Source organism: Cnephaeus nilssonii (assembly GCF_951640355.1).
Source record: "Cnephaeus nilssonii genome assembly, chromosome: 1".
Lineage (NCBI taxonomy): Eukaryota > Metazoa > Chordata > Mammalia > Chiroptera > Vespertilionidae > Cnephaeus > Cnephaeus nilssonii.
Window position 1 is genome coordinate 70435911 of NC_137072.1, and position 27221 is coordinate 70463131.

The 27221-nt window shown below is 41.1% G+C and overlaps 1 protein-coding gene across 2 annotated transcripts; it reads left to right on the top strand.

Moving 5' to 3' along the window:
- The first annotated feature begins 240 nt into the window (after positions 1-240).
- NUP54 (nucleoporin 54) lies at positions 241-26620 on the top strand. 2 transcript variants are annotated; one of them, XM_079767265.1, is made up of 13 exons: positions 245-397; positions 1018-1179; positions 4123-4206; positions 4292-4438; positions 8472-8698; positions 10040-10227; positions 11186-11382; positions 11978-12032; positions 13421-13514; positions 16305-16412; positions 18216-18335; positions 20312-20422; positions 25915-26620. In XM_079767265.1, the coding sequence occupies exons 1-13, from the start codon at positions 331-333 to the stop codon at positions 26041-26043; spliced, it is 1689 nt and encodes a 562-aa protein (XP_079623391.1). In that variant the 5' UTR covers positions 245-330; the 3' UTR covers positions 26044-26620. The 2 variants fall into 2 exon arrangements, with proteins under 2 accessions (XP_079623390.1, XP_079623391.1); XM_079767264.1 differs by lacking the exon at positions 1018-1179 and having other exon boundaries at positions 241-397.
- The last annotated feature ends 601 nt before the right edge of the window (positions 26621-27221 follow it).

Consider the following 27221-nt stretch of genomic DNA (forward strand, 5'->3'; position numbering starts at 1 on the left):
CATTACACACCCTTATCTGCACGTCTCCGCCCAGGGACCTCCCTCGGGTAGTTTGTAAGGGCTCTCAGGCGGCACGCCTCTGGGGGACTGGCAGCACCTCACCTTGCTTGTGACGCTCACGCCCCAGGAAGTCACGAAGCGCCCGGAAGCTAGCCGGGCGGGGCGTCCCCCCGTCAGGGTTCCACCCCCGACGCCTCTGCGTTCCGGCCCATAGGCTAGGGCCGAAAAGGGGCGGAACTCCGTGAACCGGAGGCAGTTTCTCCGCCGGACCCAAAAGCGGAGTGCACCGAATGTCGCGGGAGCTGCTGCTCGGTCCCTTGCTCCCGCGACATGGCCTTCAACTTTGGGGCCCCCTCGGGCACCTCAGGCACCGCTGCAGCCACCGCTGCTCCCACGGGTGAGTAATTTCCCCGGACCTTCTCCTGGGGAGGTCTCGGGTCCGCCTCGGTCCGAGACTCTCCGGCTCGGGGTTCCCGGGGTTTCCTGCCGGGGCGGAGACTTTAGGGCTTCGGAAAAGGGCGGGCGGGCGGCGCGGAGCGGGCCGAGCAGGCTCCTGAGGAGGCCGCGGGAGGACACAGACCCACCCCGGCGCTGGCACGCGGAGCGTGGGTCCCGCCGGACCCTGCCCTACTGGGGCTCGCTTCCTGCCGCCGGGGAGCTGGCGAGACCGGAGGCGGCCCCCTCTTCCCTCGCGGAGAACCGCCCTCTCTCCTCCCCGCAGCTTCCCGTCCCGGTGGGAACTCTCGCTGGGCGCCGGCGCTGCCCCGCGGCTCCTTTGGGCCCAGCCCTGGGGGGCGGGAGCCTTCGCCCAGCCCCTTTGGCCCCGCTCCTACCCCTCTCTCCTGTCCCCACCTCCGCTTTCTTAATTTGTTTGGAGCAAAGTCAAGGTTTGCCTTTTGTCCACTTCTGTGAAACTTCCTACAGACTCTTGTAATCCTATCTTGCTTTCTTTTCTTGTTTTTCTTCCCCTCTCCCCTTTTAAATGTTTGTTTCTTTCTTTGCCTACACGCCTATCAGGATTTGGTGGGCTTGAGACTGCCAACTCCACCGCCAGTGGGTTTAATTTTGGGGGTTTCGGATTAACTGCTAATCCTGCAGTGAACTTTAATATTGGGAATTTCGGTGTTCCTACTACCTCGGCGACTCCGTTCAATTTTGGTAACAGTCTGGCAAGTGCAGGTAGATACTGCGGGTCGTATGTGTAACGAATGCTGGGGGCTGGAGTCCAAGAATATTTTGTGATTCCTGGAGTTTGGGAAAGAACAGTGACTTGTCTGAGGAAAGAAAATTTATCTCCTAATGTCGAATCAGTAACATTTGTATCAAGTTTTGACTGTATCAGGACTTAGTTTTGGGAAGTCTTGCAAGTTATAATGTTCCTTTGTTAAATTTGTATTCAATTGAACAGATTATAATTTCCAAGTAGTTTGGAATTATTATTTTTGAGTAGAATATATCTTCCAAATTATTACATATTCCTTCCAAAGTATAAGCTCAGCCAGCAGTCAGGCCCATTTTCCTGGGATTCTTGGACTCCTGCAGCCACTTTTTTCATTTTTCCTGCATCTTTCATTGGAATTTCATTCTATTGTCCTTGTGGTTCCCAAAAGAACATTGTCTTATACGAACAGCAGTAACCTGTTTTGTTTTTTAACCTGTATAATAATAATGCACTTCTTTGTTCAACTGAGCATATTAGTAAACGTTTCTGTAAGATGTGTAATTATAGAAGGAATCCCCAGTTTTTTCCTGGAAAACTGTAAGAAATTATCAGAGAGGGAATTTAATTTATTGTCAGCATTGAGTTCTAAAAGATAAGCTAGACATGTTTGCCTTCAAAATGATAATTATGAAGATTTTATTATCTAGAGATGGATTGTTTAAAGTTCATTGAAAAATTTGCAAAGCACAAACTATATTGTGTGTATATAGGTATAAATTTAAAATAGGTCTATGTATAGTTACATACAATGACCCTATAGAAAAGTCTTGTTCTCAGCTGCTCGTATATGAATCTGTTGTCCATATTTTCTTACATTATTCCACTTATGCCCATGCCAATTATATGCATTTGGTAAACTTTATTTCCTGAAACTTTTTAGTTCTCTAAAACTTATTTGGGAAGTTCTGGTATTTTGTGCAGTCACTTGTCAATGTGAGTATCACCTTGGTATTTGATTTGAAAACGTTTTGAAGAATACTTGAAAATTCCAAAGATAAAATGATCCATTATCATAAAGATATATTTAAAGATCACATATTACTGTTATTTGGTATGTTTACTTTTCCCTGTTTGCTTAAAATTGGCACTGGGTAAAACAGAAACATTATTTTCAAATTTGTGTTTCTGGACAAAACCACCCAGTTGTAATTCACCAACAATAAATACATCTTTTGTTATTTGCTTGATTTTGTGTTCCTTTGGAGTTATCATTGTTAAGTTTTGAGTTGTGATAATATAATTGTGTTTTAACTACTTTTATATACATATGTTCATTAACTTTGCCTTCACCAAAGGGCTGATAAAAATTTTTGTCTACCTTTTAATTTTATATCCTTGCAGATGGATGTTAATAAACATTTTTGGTATGATGAGATCCTGACTGGTATTTTTATCATGTAGCCAGTTCAGAATATATCTTAGTTTTTCTATGGAAGGGAGAAGTAAGAAAAAAGATTGTTTCCAGTTTACTTATATGCACTAGACATACAAGTAAATAGAGTGGTTGTACCTGCATGCAACATGCAGTCTATTTTTTTATTACTTAATTGATTTTTGTTTAGAGAGAGGGAGAAGAATCATCTATGTGAGAACAAAACATAAATTGGCTGCCTCCTGCACGCCCCCTCCTAGGGATCCAGCCCACAACCCAGGCATGTGCCCTGACCGGGAATCCAAACAGCAACCTTTTGGTGCATGGTACAACACTCAACCAACTGAGCCAAACAGGCTAGGGTGACATGCAGTCTATTCTTGAGTAATTTTCCCTATCAAAATTATATGGTGAATATCAAAGGGTTGGGTTTTTTTTTTCTTAATATTTTCTGTTACAATATTGATGAATATTTGTCTTAAAAGTCTTTTTGGCACCACATTAGTATCAGGTAAAAACCGACAATAAAGAAAATACGTAAAACAATTTTAGATTGGCTAGTATTCCATTCCATTCATATGTCAAGTTAGCTATAGTTAAGAGTGACTTGTCTCTAGACTTACCCAAAAATGTAATTTGTATATCTGTCAGATTTGCCAAACTCAGCTATCAGAGGCCTGTGATAGCTCTGTTCACTTTCCCTGCCACTGCCTTCCACTTGTGAGTTTTTTCTCTCACTTCTTCCTCAGAGAAACACATTTTTGCTGTATAGAGGTCAGTGTATTGGTATGTTTCCTTTGAAAAGTTGTTTAGTCTCAGTGGAGACTAAGTAGAAATATAAGCTAAAGTTGACTATAAATTAATTGGCCAAGCCAAGGATGAAAGCTGTCAACACACTCTGCCATTGTGATCTATTTGCACACTATTTTTAAAAACATTTGAATTAGTTGCAAAAATTAGGGTTTAAAATTCTATAAATGTCACAGAAAATCTAGATCTTCTATTTATTTTGGAAAAATTGGGAATATATAACACTGCTAAACTACCATTCTCCTGCAGCAATAGTCTGCTGGAATTTAGGAACTGCTGCTGTTTTTTAAAATTGTTCACATTGAATAGTTCCACCACTCATTAATGTTATCAGCCTAAATCATCTAGGTGTTTGAATTTGCATTTCCTATTCTAAAAGTACATACATAGTCGTTTTAGTGTTTGTTAAACATAATGGCTGTAGGCTTAACATGTTTTCTCAGCTATAACTGTTAATCATCCCTTTAGTTGAAAGGTATATATTGCATTGAGGTATTCTAGTTTAAATACTTCCATGGCTTATTTCTTGTAACATACTGATTTCTTGATGAGTAGAATTGTGTTTTTTAATGAAATTAAAAGTAGAGAAAGAAAAATTAGATCAATATATTTTGTCTTTATACATCGCAATTACTTATAAAATAATTTGAAAAAGAAATTACCTCTTATGTATACAAAAGAGTCTTCCTTTCCATTTTATTTATCCCCTTATAATTAGGTGGGTTCGGAGGATTTGGGACAACATCTACAACAGCAGGTTCTGCATTCAGCTTTTCTGCTCCAACTAACACGGGCACTACTGGTAAGAGGAAATCTTAAGTCATTTGTAGAAGTGAGCTAGAGCTCAGATTTTTTTAACTTATGCAATTTCAATTTTTCATTAAAAGGACTCTTCGGTGGCACTCAGAACAAAGGTTTTGGATTTGGTACTGGTTTTGGCACAACTGGAACTAGTACTGGTTTAGGTACTGGTTTGGGAACTGGATTGGGATTTGGAGGATTTAATACACAGCAGCAGCAGCAACAACAAACTAGTAAGTATGAAGTTTTCATCTTACTTCCAATATAAAATTATAACAATATAGCTAACATTATTGAATGCACTGTTCAAAACACATTAGTGGATAACTTTTTTAAAAATTATAAATATTCTACAGGATTCCAAAAGCTACTTATGTTTATATATATATATAACTAGAGGCCCGGTGCACAGATTTGTGCATCGGTGGGGTCCCTCGACCTGGCCTGTGGGGATCGGGCTGAAACCGGCTCTCCAACATCCCTCAACGGGTCCTGGATTGCGAGAGGGCAGTTCTCAGGTGATGCACCCCGGAATCGGGCTCCCTCCTCTCTGGTTCCGGGTGCCGCACCCGAGAACTGCAGCTGCCCAGTCACTGCAGCTCACAGTGGTCATTGTGCATCATAGCTACTGGTCGGACGGTTGCTTAGGCTTTTATATGTATAGAATAGATAATATCTTGGGAGAAGTCTGATTAACATGATTAGGATTATAAGTTTTCTGGGTTTAGTATTATTTTTAATTTTTTTGTTGTTGCTAAAAAAATAACAAAAATATAGAAAACTGCACACAAGTACAGCTTAATGAATTATATATAAAGTGAACACCCTGGTAACCACTGCCCATGTCAGAAGATGGACCTGGCCAGTCTCTTCGGAAGCCCTCCACATTCTCCTCCTAATCATTTCCCCATGGAAGGAACTTCATAGACCTGTCGTTTATTATATTCAATTCCTTTTATAGTTTTGTCACTCAAGTGTGTAAACAATATTGCTTTATTTGTCTTAAATCTCTAAGTTCCTCTTTTAGCTCTCTTTTTATTTTTCAATTTATTAAAGAAATCAGCTAATTTGTCCTATGGAGTTTTTCAGGCAGGTCTTTGCTGATTGCATTCCTGTAGTATAATTTAACATGTTCCTTTGTCCATCCTCTGCTATAAAAGGAAAACCAGTGTCATTTGCTATAAAGAAAAGATAATCAAAATTTAAGTACAAAGAAAATATAATAGTGTTAATAAATTCTAGCCAGACACCTTTGTGCCTTAAGCTCTGAGTCTTAGACATCTTCAACCCTTTGTTAAAAAATGAGATAAGCCCAGTTGTTTGGCTCAGTTGGTTGAACATCACCCCATGCACCAACAGGTCACTGATCCCTGGTCAGGGCACATGCCTGTGTTTCAGGCTCAATCCCTAGTAGTGGGTGTGTGGGAGGCAACTGATAGATGTTTCTCATTGATGTTTCTGTTTCTCCCTTCCTCTTCCTCTAAAATCAATTAAAACATTTTTTTTTTAGAGTGAGATAAGCAAGTCATGAAACATTAAAGGCATACTGGCACCAATCAAACTTTTCTAGAAAATATATCCAAATAATTACAGAGAATTTTTCTCTTCCTCCTCCTCCTCCTCCTCCTCCTCCTCCTTCTTCTCCTTCTCTGTAGAAAAGCAAGCAAGAATTTATTGACAACAGCAAAAACACACAGGACAGTGAAACAAGGAAGGGCATAGAAGAAGCAACAGGAGAACCTAGGCTGGGCTTATAGGGAAGTCAGAGAAAAGGGGGCCTTGGAGACAGGTTCCTGGGGTTAGCTTGGGACGAGTTGCCGCTGCCCATTGCTCCCCTGGTTGCAAGTCTTGTGGGGTCCCTTGGAGTTTAGGAAATAAGTGCCTTTGTGGGGAAGGGAATGGCATAGGAGTGCTTCCTGGAGGGAGAATGCCCAAAGAGATTTTTTTTTTTTTAACCCTCACCCATGGTTATTTTTCCATTGATTTTTAGTGAGGATGGAAGAGAGAGGAAAAGGCAGAAATATCGATGTGAGAGAAACACATTGATTGGTTGCCTCCTGCATGTGCCCTGAGCAGGGCCTGGGTCAAGGAGGAGCTTGCAACCAAGGTACGTGCCCTTGACTGGAATTGAACCCGGAATCCTTCAGTCCACAGGCCAGCACTCTAGCCACTAAGCCAAATGGGCTAGGATGAGACGTTTTCTTATAGGAATTAGTCCATTTAGTAACTCAGCTGTTGCTTGACAGCTATATCATACCAGGGGTACTTTATCTTGCACTTTGGAAATATTGATCTGATTTAACATCTTTGCCCTTCTTACTATTGGAAAGTTGTAGCACATAGAGATTAAGTAACTTTCCCAAAGCTACACAGCCAGCTAAAGCTTTATCCTAGAATATTGATGGTTAGTTCATTTGTTCTTTTCACTATATTTTTCTTGTTAATAAGAGAAGGAAAAGTGTTTATTAAGCTGTTAGTGATAAACATTGATGTAATGATTCTTATTGCTTATTTTTTTCTTTCAATTTGTATTTATTATACAAATATAACAACAAAAAAGGTTGTTTAAAAGATAATTTTGCAACTTCACAAAATTAACTTTTTCATATCTATGTACTTTTTTATTTTTTTTGTGTGGGTCTAATATGGATCCAAATTTGTGTTCTAGTAATAGAGTTAATTGTATTAAGATTATATCATTAGAGAAATAAGTTTAACATTATAAGGATTGTCCTAGTATATTAGTTTCTTTTCTTTTTTAAAGAATATTTTTTGCTCTGACTGGTTTGGTTCAGTGGATAGAACGTCGGCCTGTGGACTGAAAAGTCCCAGGTTCAATTCTGGTCAAGGGCATGTACCTTGATTGCAGGCACACATTCCCAGTAGAACGTGTGCAAGAGGTAGCTGATCGATGTTTCTCTCTCATCGATGTTTCTAACTCTTTATCCCTCTACCTTCCTCTCTGTAAAAAATCAATGAAATACATTTAAAAAAAGAATATTTATTAATTTCAGAGAGGAAGAGAGAGAGAAACATTGATGAGAGAGAAACATCATTGATAGGCTGCTCCTGCATGCCCCCTGCTGGGGATCAAGCCTGCAACCCGGGCATGTCCCCTGACCAGAAATCAAACCGTGACCTCCTGGTTAATAGGTACATGCTCAACCACTGAGCTATGTAACTGCCAGCCTGGCTATATTAATTTCTTTTTTTAAAAATATATTTTATTGATTTTTTACAGAGAGGAAGGGAGAGGAATAGAGTTAGAAACATCAATCAGCTGCCTCCTGCACACCTCCCACTGGGGATGTGCCTGCAACCAAGGTACATGCCCTTGACCAGAATCGAACCTGGGACCTCTCAGTCCGCAGGATGACACTCTATCCTCTGAGCCAAACCAGTCAGGGCTATATTAATTTCTTACTGTTGCCATAACAAACGTGTCACAATTTAGTGGCTTAAAAAAAAACCCCAAAATTTATTATCTTACACTTCTGTGGATTAGAAATCCAGAAATGGGTTTTACTGGGTTAAAATCAGTGTGTCATGAGGGCTGTGTTACTTCTGGAGATTATAGGAGAGAATCAAGTCCTTTGCCTTGTCCAGCTTCTAGAGTCTCTCTGGATTTCGTGGCTTGTAGCTCCTTCCTTTATCTTCAGACTAGAGGCCCGGTGCATGAAAATTCATGCACTGGAGAGGGTCCCTCAGCCTGGCCTGCCCCCTCTCACAGTCCGGTAGCCATCAGGGGCAGGAGGCAACCCGGCGATCAGGGGAAGGCGACACCCCCATCACACCTCTGCTGCTGCCACTGCCGGCAGCGCAAGCCTTGGCCGGCCCTGGTTACCTGAGCCTCGGGTCGGCCCTGAGGGGCTGAGAGTGGGTCCAGCCACACCGCAAGCCTGCCTTCCTCCCCGTGGGGCTGAGAGGACTGGGCGCCGCCATCTTGTGGCTGTGGGTGCCACTGCCTTGTGATGGCGTGATGGTCAATTTGCATATTCTCTTTATTAGATAGGATTTTACTTTGATGTTGACTTCCCTCTTCCCTCTATGATTTATGTCGAGTTCCTCCTGATAATATAGGATAATCCCAGTTTAATCTCATAATCACACCTTCAAAGTCCATTTGCCGTGTAAGGTAACATATTTACAAATTATGGAGATTAGTATGGACATCTTTGTGTGTAGGGATCACTATTCTGCCTATCATACTTGGGCTCTGAATTGTGTTGTTTTTTTTTAAATACTAATTTTGGGGTATATTTTTAGCATTAGGTGGTCTCTTTGGTCAGCCTACACAGGCTCCTGCTCAGTCCAACCAACTGATAAATACTGCAAGTGCTCTTTCTGCTCCAACGCTGTTAGGAGATGAGAGAGATGCTATTTTGGCAAAATGGAATCAACTGCAGGCCTTTTGGGGAACCGGAAAAGGATATTTCAACAATAACATACCACCAGTGGAATTCACACAAGAAAATCCCTTTTGCCGATTTAAGGTATTAATACTGCTTTTGATCTTCACTTGAAGGTTATGTATAAGACAGAATATGGTATTTGGGTTAAAATAATACCAATAAAACAGTTGCTTGTGTTTTTTTTTTTTTCAGTACTCCTTGAACATGATGCAATTATATTTTTATTTTAAAAATACAAAAATTATAAAATTGAGGTGACTTCATACATGTGTGTTTGGAGGTGCACGGAATATGACTGAAAGGTGTGACTAATTTATAACTGAGGGAAAAAATGTTAACAAAAGGGGAATGGTCCGCTTGGCATCTATTAAAGGGAGACATAAAAGTAGAATTTAGTGGTATTTATCTAACATTGTCCAGGAATGTATACACTACTCATAACAAGAGTATCTTATTGTCACTATTATTGCTGAATGCCCAAGGTCATTAAAACAATGTAGTCCATTTTCAGTGTTGATTCCATGCCTATCAAGCAACCTGCTCATATGAATTTGACTTCTCAGATTCTATTCATCAGCCAGTTAGAGTATATAGGTCAATTTGTAGTGTATTTTTTATAACAAATTAATAAATTACAATCCAGTTTACTTCAGCCTCTTTTGAGTTTTGTTGGTGTATATCAGTCTCTTAAACCTAATCAATGTGTACATAAGCCTAGTGTTTAGAGCTACAAAGCTTAGAATCAGACCCTTGAACAACAAAAAGGAAGTAGTTTTTTTAGTATGTTGAAATTTTAATACCTTTATTTAATGACTAAGATTTATGCAGTAGATATACATAGACTGAATATAACAATTTGACTTTTTCCTTTTTTTAAGTTGATAAATAACATACATATGGTAAAATGCATAACAAACTATAGTGAATTTAAATTTTTCAAAAACTTGCATTATAAGTGGTGACAAACAAGAAAAGGCTTCTATCTAAAAGAGTAATTCTCTAGAAAGATATAGTTTATCGTGTCTAAAACCTAAGATTCTGTGAGTCTAGTATATAGTAAAATGACTTACATTTTGGTCCATGACTTTTGCAGTCATTTTTATGACATTCAGAGTTGTTTCAGCTGTGTAGAAGCACCCAACAAAAGCGGATATCAATGTTTTTTTTCAGAGGCAAAAGCTACTTAGTTACTCTTTTGAAAAGGAATTTTTAATTTCATTCTACGAGTTTGTTATTCTGGGGTAAAATAATTTCTTTAAAATGTGTAACCTCCTAGGGCACAAGGAGGTAAGAATCATTATTTCCTTTGCTACCAGACATTAAACTGTTTCCCCATTTTAGCAGATATGAAGCTATTAATATTAAATACTGGATTTAAGATCTGTACATATTTCTGATAATGTTTATTTTGCCATTCCACAGGCAGTAGGTTATAGTTGTATGCCCAATAATAAAGATGAAGATGGGCTTGTGGTTTTAGTTTTCAACAAAAAAGAAACGGATATTCGAAGCCAACAACAGCAATTGGTAGAATCATTGCATAAAGTTTTGGGAGGAAACCAGACTCTTACAGTAAATGTAGAGGGTATTAAAACATTGCCAGATGATCAGTAAGTATACAATAAGTATACTATTTATATCTGTATGCCTTGATTCAGAGAGTGATCAAGTGTTTTTGTTGCTAAAACCCCAGTTAAATCTCAGAGCAGAATTATTTCTTAGATAGTGATTTTTCACTATTAATGCAGAAACATTTGAAAGCTTTTTCCTTAATCTTGGATTTTTTTAACTTACTGGATGCTAATAATTTTTTAGATTTTTCACTTAGAAACAGGAATAAACATTAATCGTGACTGTGTGCATATCAAGGACCACAAAGATGTTAATGGAAAGTTTTGACTAATTACTATTCATCTTCATTTATGAATAAATATGACTGATTAACTTCCCTTGTCTGATAATTTTCATACTTAGTGGCAAAACATTTACTTTAGAATATGACTAAAGTCAGATTTTACTTCTTGGTCTTACTTGCAGTAAAACAACCTATAAGTTTCAACAGAATCTCCAAAGTACTTCTCAAATCTAGAAAAAATAATAGAACTTTGCAGCTAAGCAAACCTTTGACAAATATTATCTTATTTGCCTGTCTCATTTTAACTTTATCACTTAAGTTAATTTATAAGTGAACAGAACATTTTAAGTAAGAGTATCTTATTTTTCAAGATTTAAGCCCTGGCCTTAGGTTAGAGCGTCATCCCGATATGCAAAGTTTGTGCATTCAATCCCCGGCCAGGGCACATATAAGAAGCAACCAATGAGTACATAAATAAGTGGAACAACAAATGATCTTTCTCTTTCTCCTGCCCCCCTACTCCCTCCCTCCCTCTCTCTCTTTAAAATCAATAAATTTTTTTTTAAAGATTTAAGAAAAAAATAGTTTAATTCCCTTCTAAAATAGTCATTTCTTATTCAACGAGTGCCCTTTTAAAAATCACATGCTGCATTGATATTTGTGGCTATGAGTTATATGTTTCATATTTTATAACTTGATTGTTTTTTTCCCAGGACAGAAGTAGTCATTTATGTTATTGAGCGTTCTCCAAATGGTACTTCAAGAAGAGTTCCAGCTACAACACTATATAACCATTTTGAACAAACCAACATAAAAACACAGCTGCAGCAACTTGGTGTAACCCTCTCTATGACTAGAACAGAACTTTCTCCTGCACAGGTCAAACAGCTTTTACAGAATCCCCCTGCTGGTATGTTTCTATACTCATAGAGTTGAGGAAATGAAAGACTTCAAGTTATATGCTTCCTCTATTTTGAGAGGTATTGGTTGATAATTAATAGTAATAAAACCATTGTCAGCTTATCACATGTCTACCTATTCACATAGATTGGATTTTTTATTTCATTTATTTGTCTAGTTTTTAATTTTTATTATATGGCTAATATGTTTGTTAGAAATAGCGAACTAAAGAAAAATAGTCTATAATCCGTCTACCCAAAGGTAATTTACTATTTTATTTTTTTCTAGTTTATCTCTTAACTGAATCTTCAAGTAAAACCTGAATGTGTTCTTATCATAAAAGATGTCCTTTACCCATTTTCTATTGGATTTTTTTGTCTTCCTTTGTGATTTGTATGAGCTCTATAATATCTTAATAGGTTGTAGGTGTTTCCTATCCATTTACACCTTTTGTAATCTTACAAAATTATTATTTTTGTAGTGGTCATATTTGACAGTTATTACAGCTTATGAGTTTTGTGTTTTACTTTGGGAATGCCTTTCATACAAATACCATAAAAATGGAAAATAGTTCTTTTAGAAAAAATATTTTTTCTTTGTGGTAGGTGTTGATCCTATTATCTGGGAACAAGCCAAAGTGGATAACCCTGATTCTGAAAAGTAAGTGTATTTTCATCTTTTTTTCGTATAAGAACTAATATTTGCTACTAGGGAAGCAAACAAATGCTAACTATTATAATTACTGGGGGCTGTGAGGCTTCAGTGGGCATAGGGACAGGTTTTGGCCCATCCTCCGCACCTCTGCTTAGCACCTCCTGCCGTACCCCCGGTTCTGTCTGCTGGCAGCCCCGCTCCTGCCGCCACCACTCCCACATGCTGACGATACCGGCCTGGCTTGCACCAGCTGATGGCACAGAGTGATTGGGGCCGGTGCCAGCAGCAGGTGCGAGCTGCGGCTGCTACCCCAATCGCCCCTTAGGAATGGGGAGGTGGAGAAGTCCTCAGGGGCAATCAGGGCGGCAGTGGGTGCGAGCAGCGGCTCCGGCACCAGCTGCAAGCAGGACTAGCGCTGGCAGTGGGTGCAAGCAGCGGTTCTGGCACTGGCAGCAGGTGTGACAGGCGGCTGCCAGCCCCGATTGCCCCTCAGGAGCAGGAGGAAGTGGAGAAGCCCTGAGGGGTGCTGGCAACAGGTGTAAGTGGGGCCAGCGCTGGTAGCAGATGCAAGTGCCTGGAAGTACCGTGGCATGTAGGAGCAAAGAATTTTCAATAACCACCAAAGGCTCACCCTGATGACAGTGACCAGCGCCCTGCCTTGGTCTGGTGCCCCCGCTCACCTGCTCCACCATCCCGCCGTGGCGATGCCCGCCATGTTCCGCTCTCTGCCACCTGCTGCAGACACCTGCCATGTTCCATGCATGCCCCCTGGTGGTCAGCGCACGTCATAGTGACTGGTTCGGTCATTTGGTTGTTCCGCCGTTGGGTCTATTTGCATATTAGGGTATTATATATATAGATAATCCTTATATTTTAGGTGAGCTTATTTTCATTTCTATTGCTTTTCTAAAAATTTTTTGATTTTAGAGAAAAAGGGAGAGAGAGAGAGAGAAACATCAATTTGTTCCACTTATTTATGCATTCATTGGTTGATTCTTATATGTGCGCTGACTGGGGATTGAACCCACAACTTTGTCGTATCAGTAGCTCCAATCGACTGAGCTACCCAGCCAGGGTGATTTCTATTGCTTTTTAAAGAATATTGACTATGGTAAGGCAGCATTTTGTGGTGAAAACTTTGAAATCTGAGTATCAGTACCCTAATGTTTGTATTTAATAATGTAACTTTTTCCTGAACTATATTTCCTCATTTGTAAAATAGGGAGATTGAATTAAGTTTCTATGGTGTGACGTTATTGATTTCATAGTTGTAGATCTGCCTTTAAACTCTAGATATTTAATGTGAAATTATGTGAATGTTATTATAAAAACCCTTTTTGAATTTTGTAATAGTAGACTTAAGGTTTGAAAACTGACCACTTGAATTTCTTCAGGTTAATTCCTGTACCAATGGTGGGTTTCAAAGAACTTCTTCGAAGACTGAAGGTTCAAGATCAGATGACTAAGCAGCATCAGACCAGATTAGATGTAAGCATTTACCTTCATTCTCTGGCCTTGGGATCATAGAAATTTCTTTTCACCATGTGTGTTAGTTATTAACTAATTTTATCTTATAGGGAACAATATAGTGCATACTGCAAATTAGCAATTATAATTTTATACAACTTCCTTTATTATAGTCTCCAAAATCATGTAAATCTGATTTGTTATACTAGTATTTCAATGATGAATTTAAAATTGTTGGCTTAGCAAATTAGACTTTCATTTTCTGTTCCAGCCAGAGAATGCATATAATTTGCTCTATTATAAACACTTTTATTTATGGGGCCTAATAAAAGTGAAGGTTACAATTATGATGATGTTATCATAGTATTTTTTTATATATATATATATTTTATTGATTTTTTACAGAGAGGAAGGGAGAGGGATAGAAAGCTAGAAACATCGATGAGAGAGAAATATCGACCAGCTGCCTCCTGCACACCCCCTACTGGGGATGTACCCACAACCAATGTACATGCCCTTGACCAGAATCGAACCTGGGACCCTTCAGTCTGCAGACCGACGCTCTATCCACTGAGCCAAACCGGTTTCGGCCATAGTATTTTATAATTGTTGGTTAATGAAGCAAATTTAAGTTACTGAATGCTTAAATCTACATAATATTTTGTTTTATAAAGTAGACTTTTGTAATCAAATACCTAAAGGTCGCCTCCAAATTCTCTAAATGGAATTCTTAATGAGCTGTTCATTCAGATTCTGTTTGAGTAATGAAAACCTGCTGTTTTATGAAGCAACCCATTTCACTGTCAGCTAGCTCTAATGGATACAAATTCTCTTTTGACATTGATCCAGTGTCTGCCTTGTTATAATTTACACCCGTTTTCTCTGGCATTGCTTTGTAGGTACTGACTGCTTCCTAGGACAGCTCTACAAATATTTAAACATCATAATCTTTCATCCTTTTTAGTATTAGCTTCTCTGGATGAAAATTCCAGCATAGTTTTGCATGTGGCATGATTTCTGGACCCTTCATTACCTTGATTTTATTGATTTTTCATTGACTTTTCTCTGGTTTTGTTTATAACTTCATTAATTTCTACTCTTAACCATTTCCTTTATTCTGCTTGCTTTGGACTTTTCTCTTTTTCTAGTTTCTTAAGGTAGCATCTTAGGTTATTTATTTGAGACCTTTTGTCTTTTCTAATATAAGCATTTAATGCTATTAATTTCCTTCTAAGCACTTTTTTACCTAAATCTCACAAATTTTGATAATGTCCTATTTCCATATTTGACCCAGTCGGAATATTCTCTAATTTCCCCTGAGAGTTCTATTTGACTGTTGGATTTTTTTTACTAATGGATTATTTATTTTTTTAATTAAACATATTACATTTATTGGGGTGACATTAGTTAATAGGATCATATGAGTTTCAGGTGTACATTTCTATGATGTATGATCTGTATACTGCATTGTGTCCACTACCAAAGTCAAATCATCTTCCATCACCAGATATTTGGCTCTCTACTCCCCTCCCCACACCACTCCCTTCCCTCTGGTAACCACCATACTGTTGTCTGTGTCTATAGGTTTCACTTTTATATCCCACATACCAGTGAAATCATATGGTTCTTAGCTTTTTCTGACTGACTTATTTCACTTAGCACGATATTCTCAAAGTCTATCCATAGTGTCTCAAATGGCAGTATTTCATATTTTCTTATGGCTAAGTAGTATACCATTGTATATCTATGTACTACATAGTCTTTATCTAAGCCTGAATTATTTAGAAGTATTTTCATTTCCAAATGTTTGGAGATTTTCCTGTTATTCTGTTGTTGATTTCTAGTCTGATTCTTGTTATGGTCAGATAACTTTGTATGACTTCAATTCTTTTAAATTTGTTACGGTTTTTAACCACATGCCTTTGAAAAAGATATGTATTCTGATGTTCTTGGGTGTAGTTTTCTGTTATCGTGAGTGAAATCCAGTTAGTAGATAGTTCAGTTCTTACAAAATCTTGTTGATTTTGCTGTTTAAGTAGCTCTGCTATGAGAGGAGAGTCGAAGTTTCCAGCTACAATTGTTTTCTCTTTTTTCTCTTTTTCGTTCTACCATTGGAATTGAATAAACCTGATATGATTTTTAATCTTTTTAAATTTACTGAGACTTATTTTGACATCTAACATGTGGTTTGTCCTGGAATAGCATATTGTTTTACAGCAAACGTTTATAAGTAAAAAGAGCATACTCTAAATAATGATAAAAAGTATAATGTGGTAAATACATAAACCAATAACCTAGTTGTTTATTATCAAGTATGTACTGTACATAAATGATACTTTTATGTTACTGGCAGCCCAATAGGCTTGTTTATACCAGCATCACCACAAGCACAAGTAATGCATGAGCTATAACCTAGGTTGTGGATTCAGTCCTCTGTTGGGAGGTGACCAGTCGATGTTTCTTTCTTTCTCTCTCTCTCTCTCTCTCCCTCCCTCCCTCCCTCTCTCTCTCTCTCTCTCTCTCTCTCTCTCTCTCTCTCTCTCTCCCCCCCTCCCCCCTCCCTCTCCCTGTCCCACTCCCTCTCCTTCCCTCTCTCTCTAAAATCAATAAACATATTCTCGGGTGAGGGTATAAAACAAATTTTAGATGTACAAAGGATTAGAAATATAAAGACACATTTAAAAAGGAGTTTATATTTTGAGAGATGAATCTCAGGCTTATCTTAGAAATTACACTTTGTATATAGGTGAACCTGATAAATAGTTGTGAGATATATACATGATTTACCTTAAACTCTTTTTAAAAATACAGATTATATCTGAAGATATTGGTGAATTACAGAAGAATCAAACTACAACTATGGCCAAAATTGCACAATATAAGAGGAAACTCATGGACCTTTCCCATAGAACCTTACAGGTAGCAATCTGGATATTTTTTTCAACATTTATAAGACTATATAAGTAACAGAAGTGCTAAACATGGATTTTTTGTAATAGAAAAAAGGTAATAGTCTGAAACTAAAAGTAGCAAACTTTCTCAGTAAAACCGGTAAGTTGGAGGAATGGTATCACAAGATTGGGTGAAGAAAGTTAAAAATAATCTAAAATGCACATCTTATTGAGAGGGTCAGGGGGAGCAGTAAAGAAAGAAATCATCTTGCCCTGGCCAGTGTGGCTTGGTTGGTTTGGAGCATTGTCCCATACACACCAAGATCCCTGGCCTGGATGCATGTGGAAGGCAAATAAATTATAGGATAAATTACAGAATGTGGAAAGATGGATATATAAGATAAATACTACTAATGGAAACAGGAAAATATCCTTTTCACTATGATGAAAAAACTATAAAATACTTAGGAATAAATTCATGAGGAAAATATAAAATCTGAATTAATGTTTACAAATAGAAAGAAAGTATGACAGTGGGATTTCAATTTAGTAGGTATATTTAACTTAAATAATGGAGTAACTGGCTATCAATCTGGAAAAAATTAAAATTAGACCACTGTATCACACCATACACAAAAATAAGGTAGATTAAAGACTTAACTCTTAAGAAATTTATGAAGCTAGGTATTAGAGAGACTTTTGGCCAGAAAGCCAGAAACTATAAAACAAAATTGGCTGCATAAGAATTAGAAAATTTTGTATAGCAAAAGATACCAGAAAGAAGCTATTTGTCAATAATTTAGTGATAGATTTCAGAATAAAACAAATTTGAATTTGAAAATACAGATTTTAGTATAGTATAAATATCCATATTATACAAAGATATAAATTGACAAGAAAAAAACCAATTGAAATATAGACAAAATATGTGAAAAAGCAGTTCATAATGTGGAAATGATTAAAGAAAAGATGTGAGTTCCCTTTATACTCATCAGGTTGGGAGAAATTTAAATCATCACAACCAATAGCTGACAGGAATGTGGGGGAAAGCATACTCATGTGCCTTGTGAATTTAAATTTGTAGGATCTTTTGAGACAGCAGTGTAGCAGCTTCTGTTAGACTGAAAACATATACTTTTATTCTATTTTTAAATATATTTTTATTGATTTCATAGAGGAAGGGAGAGAGACAGAGACAGACATCAGTGATGAGGGAGAATCATTGATCAGCTGCCTCCTGCACACCCCCCACTGGGGATCGAGCCTGCAACCCAGGCATGTGCCCTTGACTGGAATTGAACCCGGGACCCCCTGGTCTGCAGGCCGATGCTCTATCCATTGTGCCAAACCAGCCAGGGCTGAAAACATACTTTTAAACCCTACACATTCTTGGGGTCTATATCAGTAAATAAAGATTATATCTATATCTATCTATCTATCTATCTATCTATCTATCTATCTATATATATTTGTGTGTATATGTGTGTGTGTGTGTGTATATATATATATACACACACACATACACACACAAAAATGTTTATTACAGCATTATTAACAGTGTCAAATCTAGAAATAAAATATATGCTCCTCAATAGGGAAACTGAATAAATTATTGGTTAATACATGAAAGATTATGGCCATTGAAAATAATGTACTAATGTAACTCGACTAATATAAATGGACAAATATGATTCACATCTTGAACTAAGATTTACACTATGTTGTTAGTATATTATTTGGCTGATTTCTTCCAACAACTGATTGTAATAAAATTACTTGCATAACAGAAAACAGATGATTCTATTGGTATTGGTGGATTTTCTTTGTATAGGTCCTAATCAAACAGGAAATTCAGAGGAAGAGTGGATATGCCATCCAAGCTGATGAAGAGCAGTTGCGAGTTCAGCTAGACACAATTCAGTGTGAACTAAATGCACCTACTCAGTTTAAGGTAAGCACTTATACACCTACTAGAAGCCCGGTGCACGAAATTCGTGCACGGCGGGGGGTTGTCCCTCAGCCCAGCCTGTACCCTCTCCAATCTGGGACTCCTGGAGGGATGTCTGACTGCCCGTTTAGGCCCAATCCCACCAGGATCGGGCCTAAACGGGCAGTCGGACATCCCTCTCACAATCCAGGACTGCTGGCTCCCAACTGCTTGCCTGCCTGCCTTCCTGATTGCCCCTAACCGCTTCTGCCTGCCAGCCTGATCACCCCCTAACCACTCTGCTGCCAGCCTGGTTGATGCTTAACTGCTCCCCTGCCAGCCTGTTTGCCCCCAACTTCCCTCTTCTGCCAGCCTGGTCACCCCTAACTGCCCTCTCCTGCAGGGTTGATCACCTCCAACTGCCCTCCCTTGCAAGCCTGGTCCCTCGCAACTGCCCTCCCTTGCAGGCCTGGTCCCTCACAACTGCCCTCCCTTGCAGGCCGGGTGCCTCCCAACTGCCCTCTCCTGCTGGCCATCTTGTGGTGGCCATCTTGTGTCCACATGGGGGCAGGATCTTTGACCACATGGGGGCAGCTATATTGTGTGTTGCAGTGATGATCAATCTGTATATTACTCTTTTATTAGATAGGATAGAGGCCTGGTGCACGGGTGGGGGCCAGCTGGTTTGCCCTGAAGGGTGTCACAGATAAGGGTGGGGGTTCCCTTGGGGTGTGGGGCGGCCTGAGCGAGGGGCCTGTGGTGGTTTGCAGGCCGGCCACGCCCCCTGGCAACCCAAGCGGAGGCCCTGGTATCTGGAATTTATTTTCCTTCTACAATTGAAACTTTGTAGCCTGGAGCAGAGCCAAGCCTGGGGCTCCAGTAGCCATTTCTGTGGCAGTTAATTCACCTTCTACAATTGAAACTTTGTAGCCTTAAGCTGGTGGGCCCGGCCAGGGTGTGTGGAAAGCTTTGCTTCCCCTGTTGCCGCCGGCAACCCTGGCCTGCTCTCTCAAGCTCCATTCTGCCGCCATTTGTTTGAATTTGTTTACCTTCTATAATTGAAACTTTGTAGCTTGAGTGGAGGCTTTGGCCTGCAACAGCTATGGAAAGCTTGGCTTGCTCTGTTACCTGGGAAACCTTGTTCTCTGTGGCTGTAGCCATCTTGGATTGGGGTTAATCTGCATACTCGCCCTGATTGGCTGGTGGGTGTGGCTTATGTAGCGGAGTGATGGTTAATTTGCATATTATCATTTTATTAGAGAGGACTAGAGGCCCAGCCGGGGCGGGGGGGGGCAGGAAGGGGAAGGCATTCCTCAGCCCAGCCTGCATCCTCTCCCAATCCAGGACCTCTCCAGGGATGTCTGACTGCTGGTTAACTGGCAGTCGGACATCCCTCTCGTTGCAATCTGGGACTGCTGGCTCCCAACCACTTGCCTGCCTGCCTGATCACCCCTAACCACTCTGCCTGCCTGCCTGATTGCCACTAACCACTTGCCTGCCTGATTGCCACTAACCGCTTGCCTGCCTACCTGATCACCCCTAACTGCTCACCTGCCTTCCTGCCTGCCTGATCACCCCTAACCGCCTTTGCCTCAGCCCCCGCCGCCAAGTCTTCGTACAGAAGGATATTCGGAATCACATCCGGAAGGTCTTTTGGCAGTCCGGTCCAATTAGCATATTACACTTTTATTATTATAGATAAAGGTATAATTTGTTTCAGGTGGATCTACAGAAAAATACTGGTCTTCAAAAATAGGACTTTTATATACTTGTTTGTGTGGGTTTTTTTTAAGTATTTGTTCTCTTTAATCAAAACTTCCTTTCTAAAGTAGACTCTTAATCATGGTGTTTTTGGCTTGTATTAACATTTCAAATAGTCTACAGAGGGAAAATAAGACACCTTTAATAGAGTAGTAACCATCCTTTTAAAAGGAAACATTCTCTTTTAAAAGCGGCTGCTGTTGTTAGCAGTTATAATTTGACTTAAGTCTTATTTTTAGGGCCGACTAAATGAACTGATGTCCCAAATCAGGATGCAGAATCATTTTGGAGCAGTCAAATCTGAGGAAAGGTATTACATAGATGCAGATCTGTTACGAGAAATCAAGCAGGTAAGTGTCATACTAGTGTGCACTTTTCTTTTTTAATCCTCACCTAAGGATATGCTTATTGGTTTTAGAGAGAGGGTAGGGGAGAGTGTGAGAGAGAACATTGATTGGTTGTGGTTGCCTTCCGTATGTGCCTGACAGGATCAAACCTGCAGCCTAGGTGTGTGCGCTGACTGGGAATCAAACCTGAGACCTTCCTGTGCAGTATAGGACGATGCTCCAGACAACTGAGCCACTCCAACCAGGGCTAGTGTGCACTTTTTAAAAAGGTGATCGATCACCACTTCACATCCATTGGGGTGGCTATTATTAAAAAGCAAAAACAACACAGAAAATAGTGTTGATGAGGATGTGAAGAAAATGGAAAACTTGTGCATTGCTGGTGGCAATGTAAAATGATATAACCACTGTAAAAAAATAGTTCCTTAAAAAATTAAACATAGAATTACCATATGATCCAGCAATTCTACTTTTGGGTATATATCTAAAAGAATTGAAACCAGGAGAGCCAAGATGGCGGCGGAGGTGAACGGCTGATCTGCTGCCTCGCATGGCAGTTATGGAAAAACAACTAAAGGATGGACTGGTGAGCACGGCGACTCCTGCTCGCGTCTCCCCAGACCGGGCGGCGGCTCCTCTCAGCCAGCACCGCAGCCGGGGCCATGAGCTCGTGGGCGCCGCGGCAGCTGCTGTGGCGGCGACCGCGGAATCGGCGCAGCGGCTCTCGGTGAAGGAAGAGACCATCTTTCTGCGAGACGGGCTCACCCGCGTCACCGACCTGGCCCAGCTCCCCAATGAGATCCTCGGGGCCCCGGAGACCGCCAACACCGACTTAGAGGATTCTTAAGACTTCCTGTCTTACACTCAAGTCCTCTAGCCATTTTGAGAGAGGAGGACCAAGAAGGCAGCAGAATCAAACAAAGGAACTTCGCACACAACAATTTCAAAGTTAAACAAAGGAACTTCGCCGCGCACAGAGCGTCTGCCACCCAGAACCACAGGAGAGCTGGCTGAATGATGGATTTACAGCTAAGAGAGAAGAGGAAAGAGCGAACTCTGGAGAAGCTGAGGTGCGGAGGCGCGTGGGTCGGGGGAAGGGACTTGTGGCTTTTGTTCCAACCCTAGGGGAGATTAGCTCCCCAGACGCCTGCGGGAAGAGGCTGGACTCTCGGCCTTCCTGTCGGAGAGTGGGAGTGACTTCCTTGTGGAGGTGCGCCCAGCAATCAGTGTTTGCTGCGCTGGAGTGCGGAATGAGGTGGCTTGGAAACGTGGAAAACAGAAGGAGCAGACTTACAGCCAGAGCGGTTCGCCTCGCCATGGCCTGGTGGCGCCCTGAGGCCCCGCCCCGCCCTGAGACCCGCCCCGCTCGTTTTGCAGACCCGCCCCGCACGTCTTGCAGGCACACCTGGGCTCCAAGCAACGGCTTTTGCATGTGGGTGGCCTGCCCTATGGCAGCTTGACCAGATAAACTGCGGTTCTAGTCGGACTGTTCTAGGGACGCTCAGACAGGAGGAGGAAACTGCAGTTTCTGCCGTAAGTCCTGCTGAGTGGTCTCAGGTAGTAGCTGACCTACACACCATTGGAGACCCAGAAACGAGGGCATCTAGTGGTCGGTGTGAGATGACACCAGACTTCAACCACTCGCATAAAGGACACATTCCAGAGGCAGAATCAATGAGCGCCAAAGCCTTGCTGCACCAAGACCCGGCCCATAAATCTGTCTCCTACACAGCAACTCTTCCTTTATAGACACAGAGGATCTGCACGGCCAATTGGCCTGGAGGACAATTCCTCCCAGCGACACCAACAACAATCAAGACTTAACTATACAAAGGAAGACCAAGACGGAGGCATAGGGCGGAAGCCTGATTGCTGCCCACCACAACAATTTTGAGTCTACGACAGGAGAGCGGAGCAGACACCATCCAGAACCACCGGAGGGCTGACTGAGCAGACGCTCTACAACTAGAATAAAAGAGAGGGGTACTCGGGATGATGCTGATGCCGGCGACCCAAAGATCACACTTTAAGAACTACGGCTCAGACGACACAGTGGCGGCCTGGAACGTGCTCGGCGCAGTTCCCCCAGCGGTCTCCGGCTGAGGGGAAGGCCCCACTCGCTGCCGAGCACGGACAGACGAGCCCCTAGGAGTCATGGGGTGGGAGACTCCGCGCTTGCTGACCTCCGAGTCCTTCAAGAATCTCAACGCCCCGGAAGCGGCCAGGTGCGCACGCTCGGTGACTGGCCACCGCTGCAGACCCAAGGGCCGACGCAGCCACCCCGGACCAGCCCGCTGCCGCGCACCGGGCACACCGGAGCTTCGCCGAGCCCGCTGCCCAACGAGTTCTGCGGCGGCTGCCCTGGAGCTCTGAGAAAATGGCCGAAGGAATTACTGAGATGGAATTGACCAACAGGAAATGGGATCAAGAAGACGAAACCCCGCTGGGTCCTGGATCCGGGTGAAGCCCCGTGCCCCTGGGGCTGGGTGAGGCTGGGAACTGGGTCAGGGTGAGGCTGGGCCCCGGGTCTGGGTGAGGCCACGTGCCCCTGGGTCCGGGTGAGGCCATGCGCCCCTGGGTCCGGGTGAGGCTGAATCCTGGGTCTGGGCGAGGCCGTGCGCCCCTGGGTCCGGGTGAGGCTGAATCCTGGGTCTGGGCGAGGCCGTGCGCCCCTGGATCCGGGCGAGGCCGCGGGCCCCTGGAGCCGGGTGAGCCCTGGGCCCCGGGTCCGGGCGAGGCCGCGGGCCCCTGGAGCCGGGTGAGCCCTGGGCCCCGGGTCCGGGCGAGGCCGCGGGCCCCTGGAGCCGGGTGAGCCCTGGGCCCCGGGTCCGGGCGAGGCCGCGGGCCCCTGGAGCCGGGTGAGCCCTGGGCCCCGGGTCCGGGCGAGGCCGCGGGCCCCTGGAGCCGGGTGAGCCCTGGGCCCCGGGTCCGGGCGAGGCCGCGGGCCCCTGGAGCCGGGTGAGCCCTGGGCCCCGGGTCCGGGCGAGGCCGCGGGCCCCTGGAGCCGGGTGAGCCCTGGGCCCCGGGTCCGGGCGAGGCCGCGGGCCCCTGGAGCCGGGTGAGCCCTGGGCCCCGGGTCCGGGCGAGGCCGCGGGCCCCTGGATCCGGGTGAGCCTAGCCCCGGGTCCAGGTGAGGCCGTGGGCCCCTGGATCCGGGTGAAGCAGTGCCCCTGGGTCCAGCCGAGACCAAACCAGAGGGAGTCGGACCTGCATTACCACCATTTGTCCACCATCCAGAGCTGAGGGGTCAGTGCCGACATGTACTCATAGGGAACCGGTTGACATTGATATTGGGTCTCAAAAGAACTGTTGGTCCAGAAAGAAACTCACTACAGACTGATTCATTTGCCTGTCAGCATAACTATTATTGCTCGTCGCACATTCAATTCTTATAAGTATATCTATAGTGACACATGATTTCGCTCATCTAGGGGAAATGATGAACAACATAGACTGATGAACAAGAACAGAACCAGAAACAAGGAGGCATCGATCGGACTATCGGGCCTCAGAGGGAGGATAGGGGAGGGTGGGGGGAGGGGGGAGAGATCAACCAAAGGTCTTGTGTGCATGCATATGAGCCTAACCAATGCTTAAGTTCAACAGAGGGTTGGGGCATCCAAGGGGAGGGGTGTGGGATGGGAATGGGGGGATGAGGACAAATATGTGACACCTTAATCAATAAAGAAATTTAAAAAAAATAAAAAATAAAAAAATAAAGTACAAAAAAAAAAAAAAAAAGAATTGAAACCAGAAAACTCCAATATATGTATACTCATGTTCATAGTAGCATTAGTTGCTGTACCCAAAATATGGAAGCAGCCCAAGTGTCCATAGATGGATGAGTAAACAAAGTGTATATACATACAGTGGATATTCAACCTTTAAAAAAGGACATTCTAACACACTACAACATGGATGAACCTTGAAGATATTATGCCAAGTGAAATAAGCCAGTTTAAAAGGACAAATATTTTATGATTCTACTTCAGTGAAGTACCTAGAGTACTCCATCCAATTCATTAGAGTAGAATGGTGGTTGCCAGCGGCTCAGGGAGGGGAAATGGGGAGTTAGTGTTTAAGAGGTACAGAATTTCAGAAAAAGTTCTAGAGGTAGATGGTAGTAATTGTTTCATAATGTGAATGCTACTGAATTGTATACTTAAAAATGGTTAAAATGGACATATTTTTGTTATGTATATTTTACCATAATGAAAAGTAAATCATTCACTTACCCAACCCCCCAAAAAATGAACAAGAGGTAATAGAGGCACCAAAGTTCCCTAGACCCTGCTACTCAATGTGTTGGCAGCAGCAGCACCTGGGAAGTTATTAAAAATACAGAATCTGTCCTTAATACATTAAATGTATTTGTATGTACATTCAAGTTTAAGAAATAATTGCTCTGTATCATACCTTATGTGGAGTTATTGATCCACTCAGCCCTCAGGGGTCCTCGGTGAAGGTTGGGGTGGCCAGGACCTCCATTTATCTAAGGCTCACGTTGTATGAACAAGTTGAAGTACTGTTCTAGCTTATTTTCAGTATAAATACAGATTGGTTTTATGAAAACTGTCCAACCATTGACTGTCTAAAGAAAATGTATTCAGGTGATAAACTTTGTGAAGCATTATGTAAGACTGTTAGCATGGCCCAGAGGATTTTAGATGTTTTTAAATATCAACAATTCCGATTTTATTATGTGCTTTAGAATGGATATTCCCATTTTATGCAATTAAAAACTAGTTTGGTTTCTAGGTTCCTGGACCTAGTGTGCATACATTTCAGTTACATTCCATTGTAAATATTTGCAATACAATTAACTGAAAGATTCCAGCATATTAGAATAAAGAACTATATTAAAGAGTTTATGTATGCAATAAAATGGAAGTAATACAAACACCTGCCTAAAATGATGAAAAGCAGTATATTGTTTTGGGATTGAATCATGGGTCATCACCTACTTTATGACCTTGAGCAGGTTACTTACCTGCACCTCATTTTCTTTATTTGTAGAGAAAAGAAACAATTGTACCCAGAAAGGTGCTCAAAAAGATTCTAAATTAGTTAATACTTATGAAACTCTTCAAATTGCCTTAACCACCTAGGAAGGACTCTTAAAAATATTAGCAATTGTAGTTAGCACCATTATCATCACTATATACTTTGTACTCAAAAAATGTGAAAATTCTCAATTTTCATGATTGCTTTGTTAGGCATCTATATTTGAGTACCTTCTTGCATTGTTTTAATATCAGGTTGATAAAAGGAATCTAAAAAAAATCTTCTGTAATATTTCTGTTGAAGATATTGCTCATTACATGTTTGATTTATTGTAGGTCATATAAAAAATATTAGCAAAAGATAAATATGCATGCCCACTATATTTAGAGCATCTACAGAGTGCTGTATTGCTAGTAAAGTAATCCTTTTTCCTGTGAATAGTTTGCAGTTTAATAAAGTAGTGCATTAATATTTTCTTCAATTCCTTCTAGCATTTGAAACAACAACAAGAAGGACTTAGCCACTTGATTAGCATCATAAAAGATGATCTAGAAGATATAAAGTTAGTAGAACATGGATTGAATGAAACCATCCACATCAGAGGTGGTGTATTTAGTTGACAAATCACAAACTTGTGTTGAAGGTTCGTGAACTGTATCTTCTTGCTACATCAGGCCTTCCCTAAGAATGAAACTGACCGCATGGAGGAAAAGGAAAGAAAATCTTCTGCTGGCTTGGTTTTGAGAAGGTTACTGACAGATTATTGTTCTTCAGATTTGAAATAAGTCACTTCACAGCTCTTCACAGACAGACTTTGGCAGATATCTAAAAGCTGTTACTTAAGAAGTACATAAGTACCAAAAACATACTGTTGTACATTTTTACAACAGCATTTTTCTTAAAAATAATCAGTGTTTAATGATTATTCTCCATTGAGCCTGTACTCTGCTTTCCATAGCAAGTAAATATGCAATATCTACTTTGCACATAAAATGTATGACTACTTGGCTGTTGGAGATTTGTACTTTAGAATATAAATGTACATCAGTTTTTATATTTGTGAATTCATCTGTGGAAGGAGTAAAGAAAATCCAAGAGTATTTGATGATTAATGTGATTTTCATTTCATTCTATAAAGATTTGAAAATATATTTTTATATTTTTTTGCTTATTTGAAATTTACAGAACAACTACGCAATTAGGATATAACAAAATTACATTTTATCATTTTTGCAACTTTTTGTTTTTTTAAACATTTTTATTTCTAAAAATAATGAAAACAAATAAATTCTTGATTGTAATTACTTTTTTATAATTCTGTTTGGTGCTTTATTTAGCTCTGGGAGAATAACCAACCATTCATGTCTATCACAATTCAAGAATTTTAGTCTTGCTTGTTTTAAAGTCTGATTTTTCCCTCCTAAGAAAAATATATCACTTCTGCTTATTTGATTTGGCAAAAAAAACTTCAGATATCATTTAGGATACAGAATTACCTAACATATTATTAGTATCTAAAAACCCTAGAAAGTCTGAATTAAACATCATAATGTGAAACTGAATCTTTCATAACCAGGTAACTTTAAACAATTTTTCTTACTACAAATTGCATACCTGGGCTGCATCAGGTTGGCCCCCTCTTGGAAATGCTTTAACTTTCATTTCTGTGTGATGTATTGGTATGAGTCTTGCCGTTGTGTTTATTATGAGAATAATGAGGAATGTATACTAAGAGGTCATCCTCTGAAATCCCACTATAGGAATTTCGGTCCAGCTACAGATTAGATAACAATTGTGT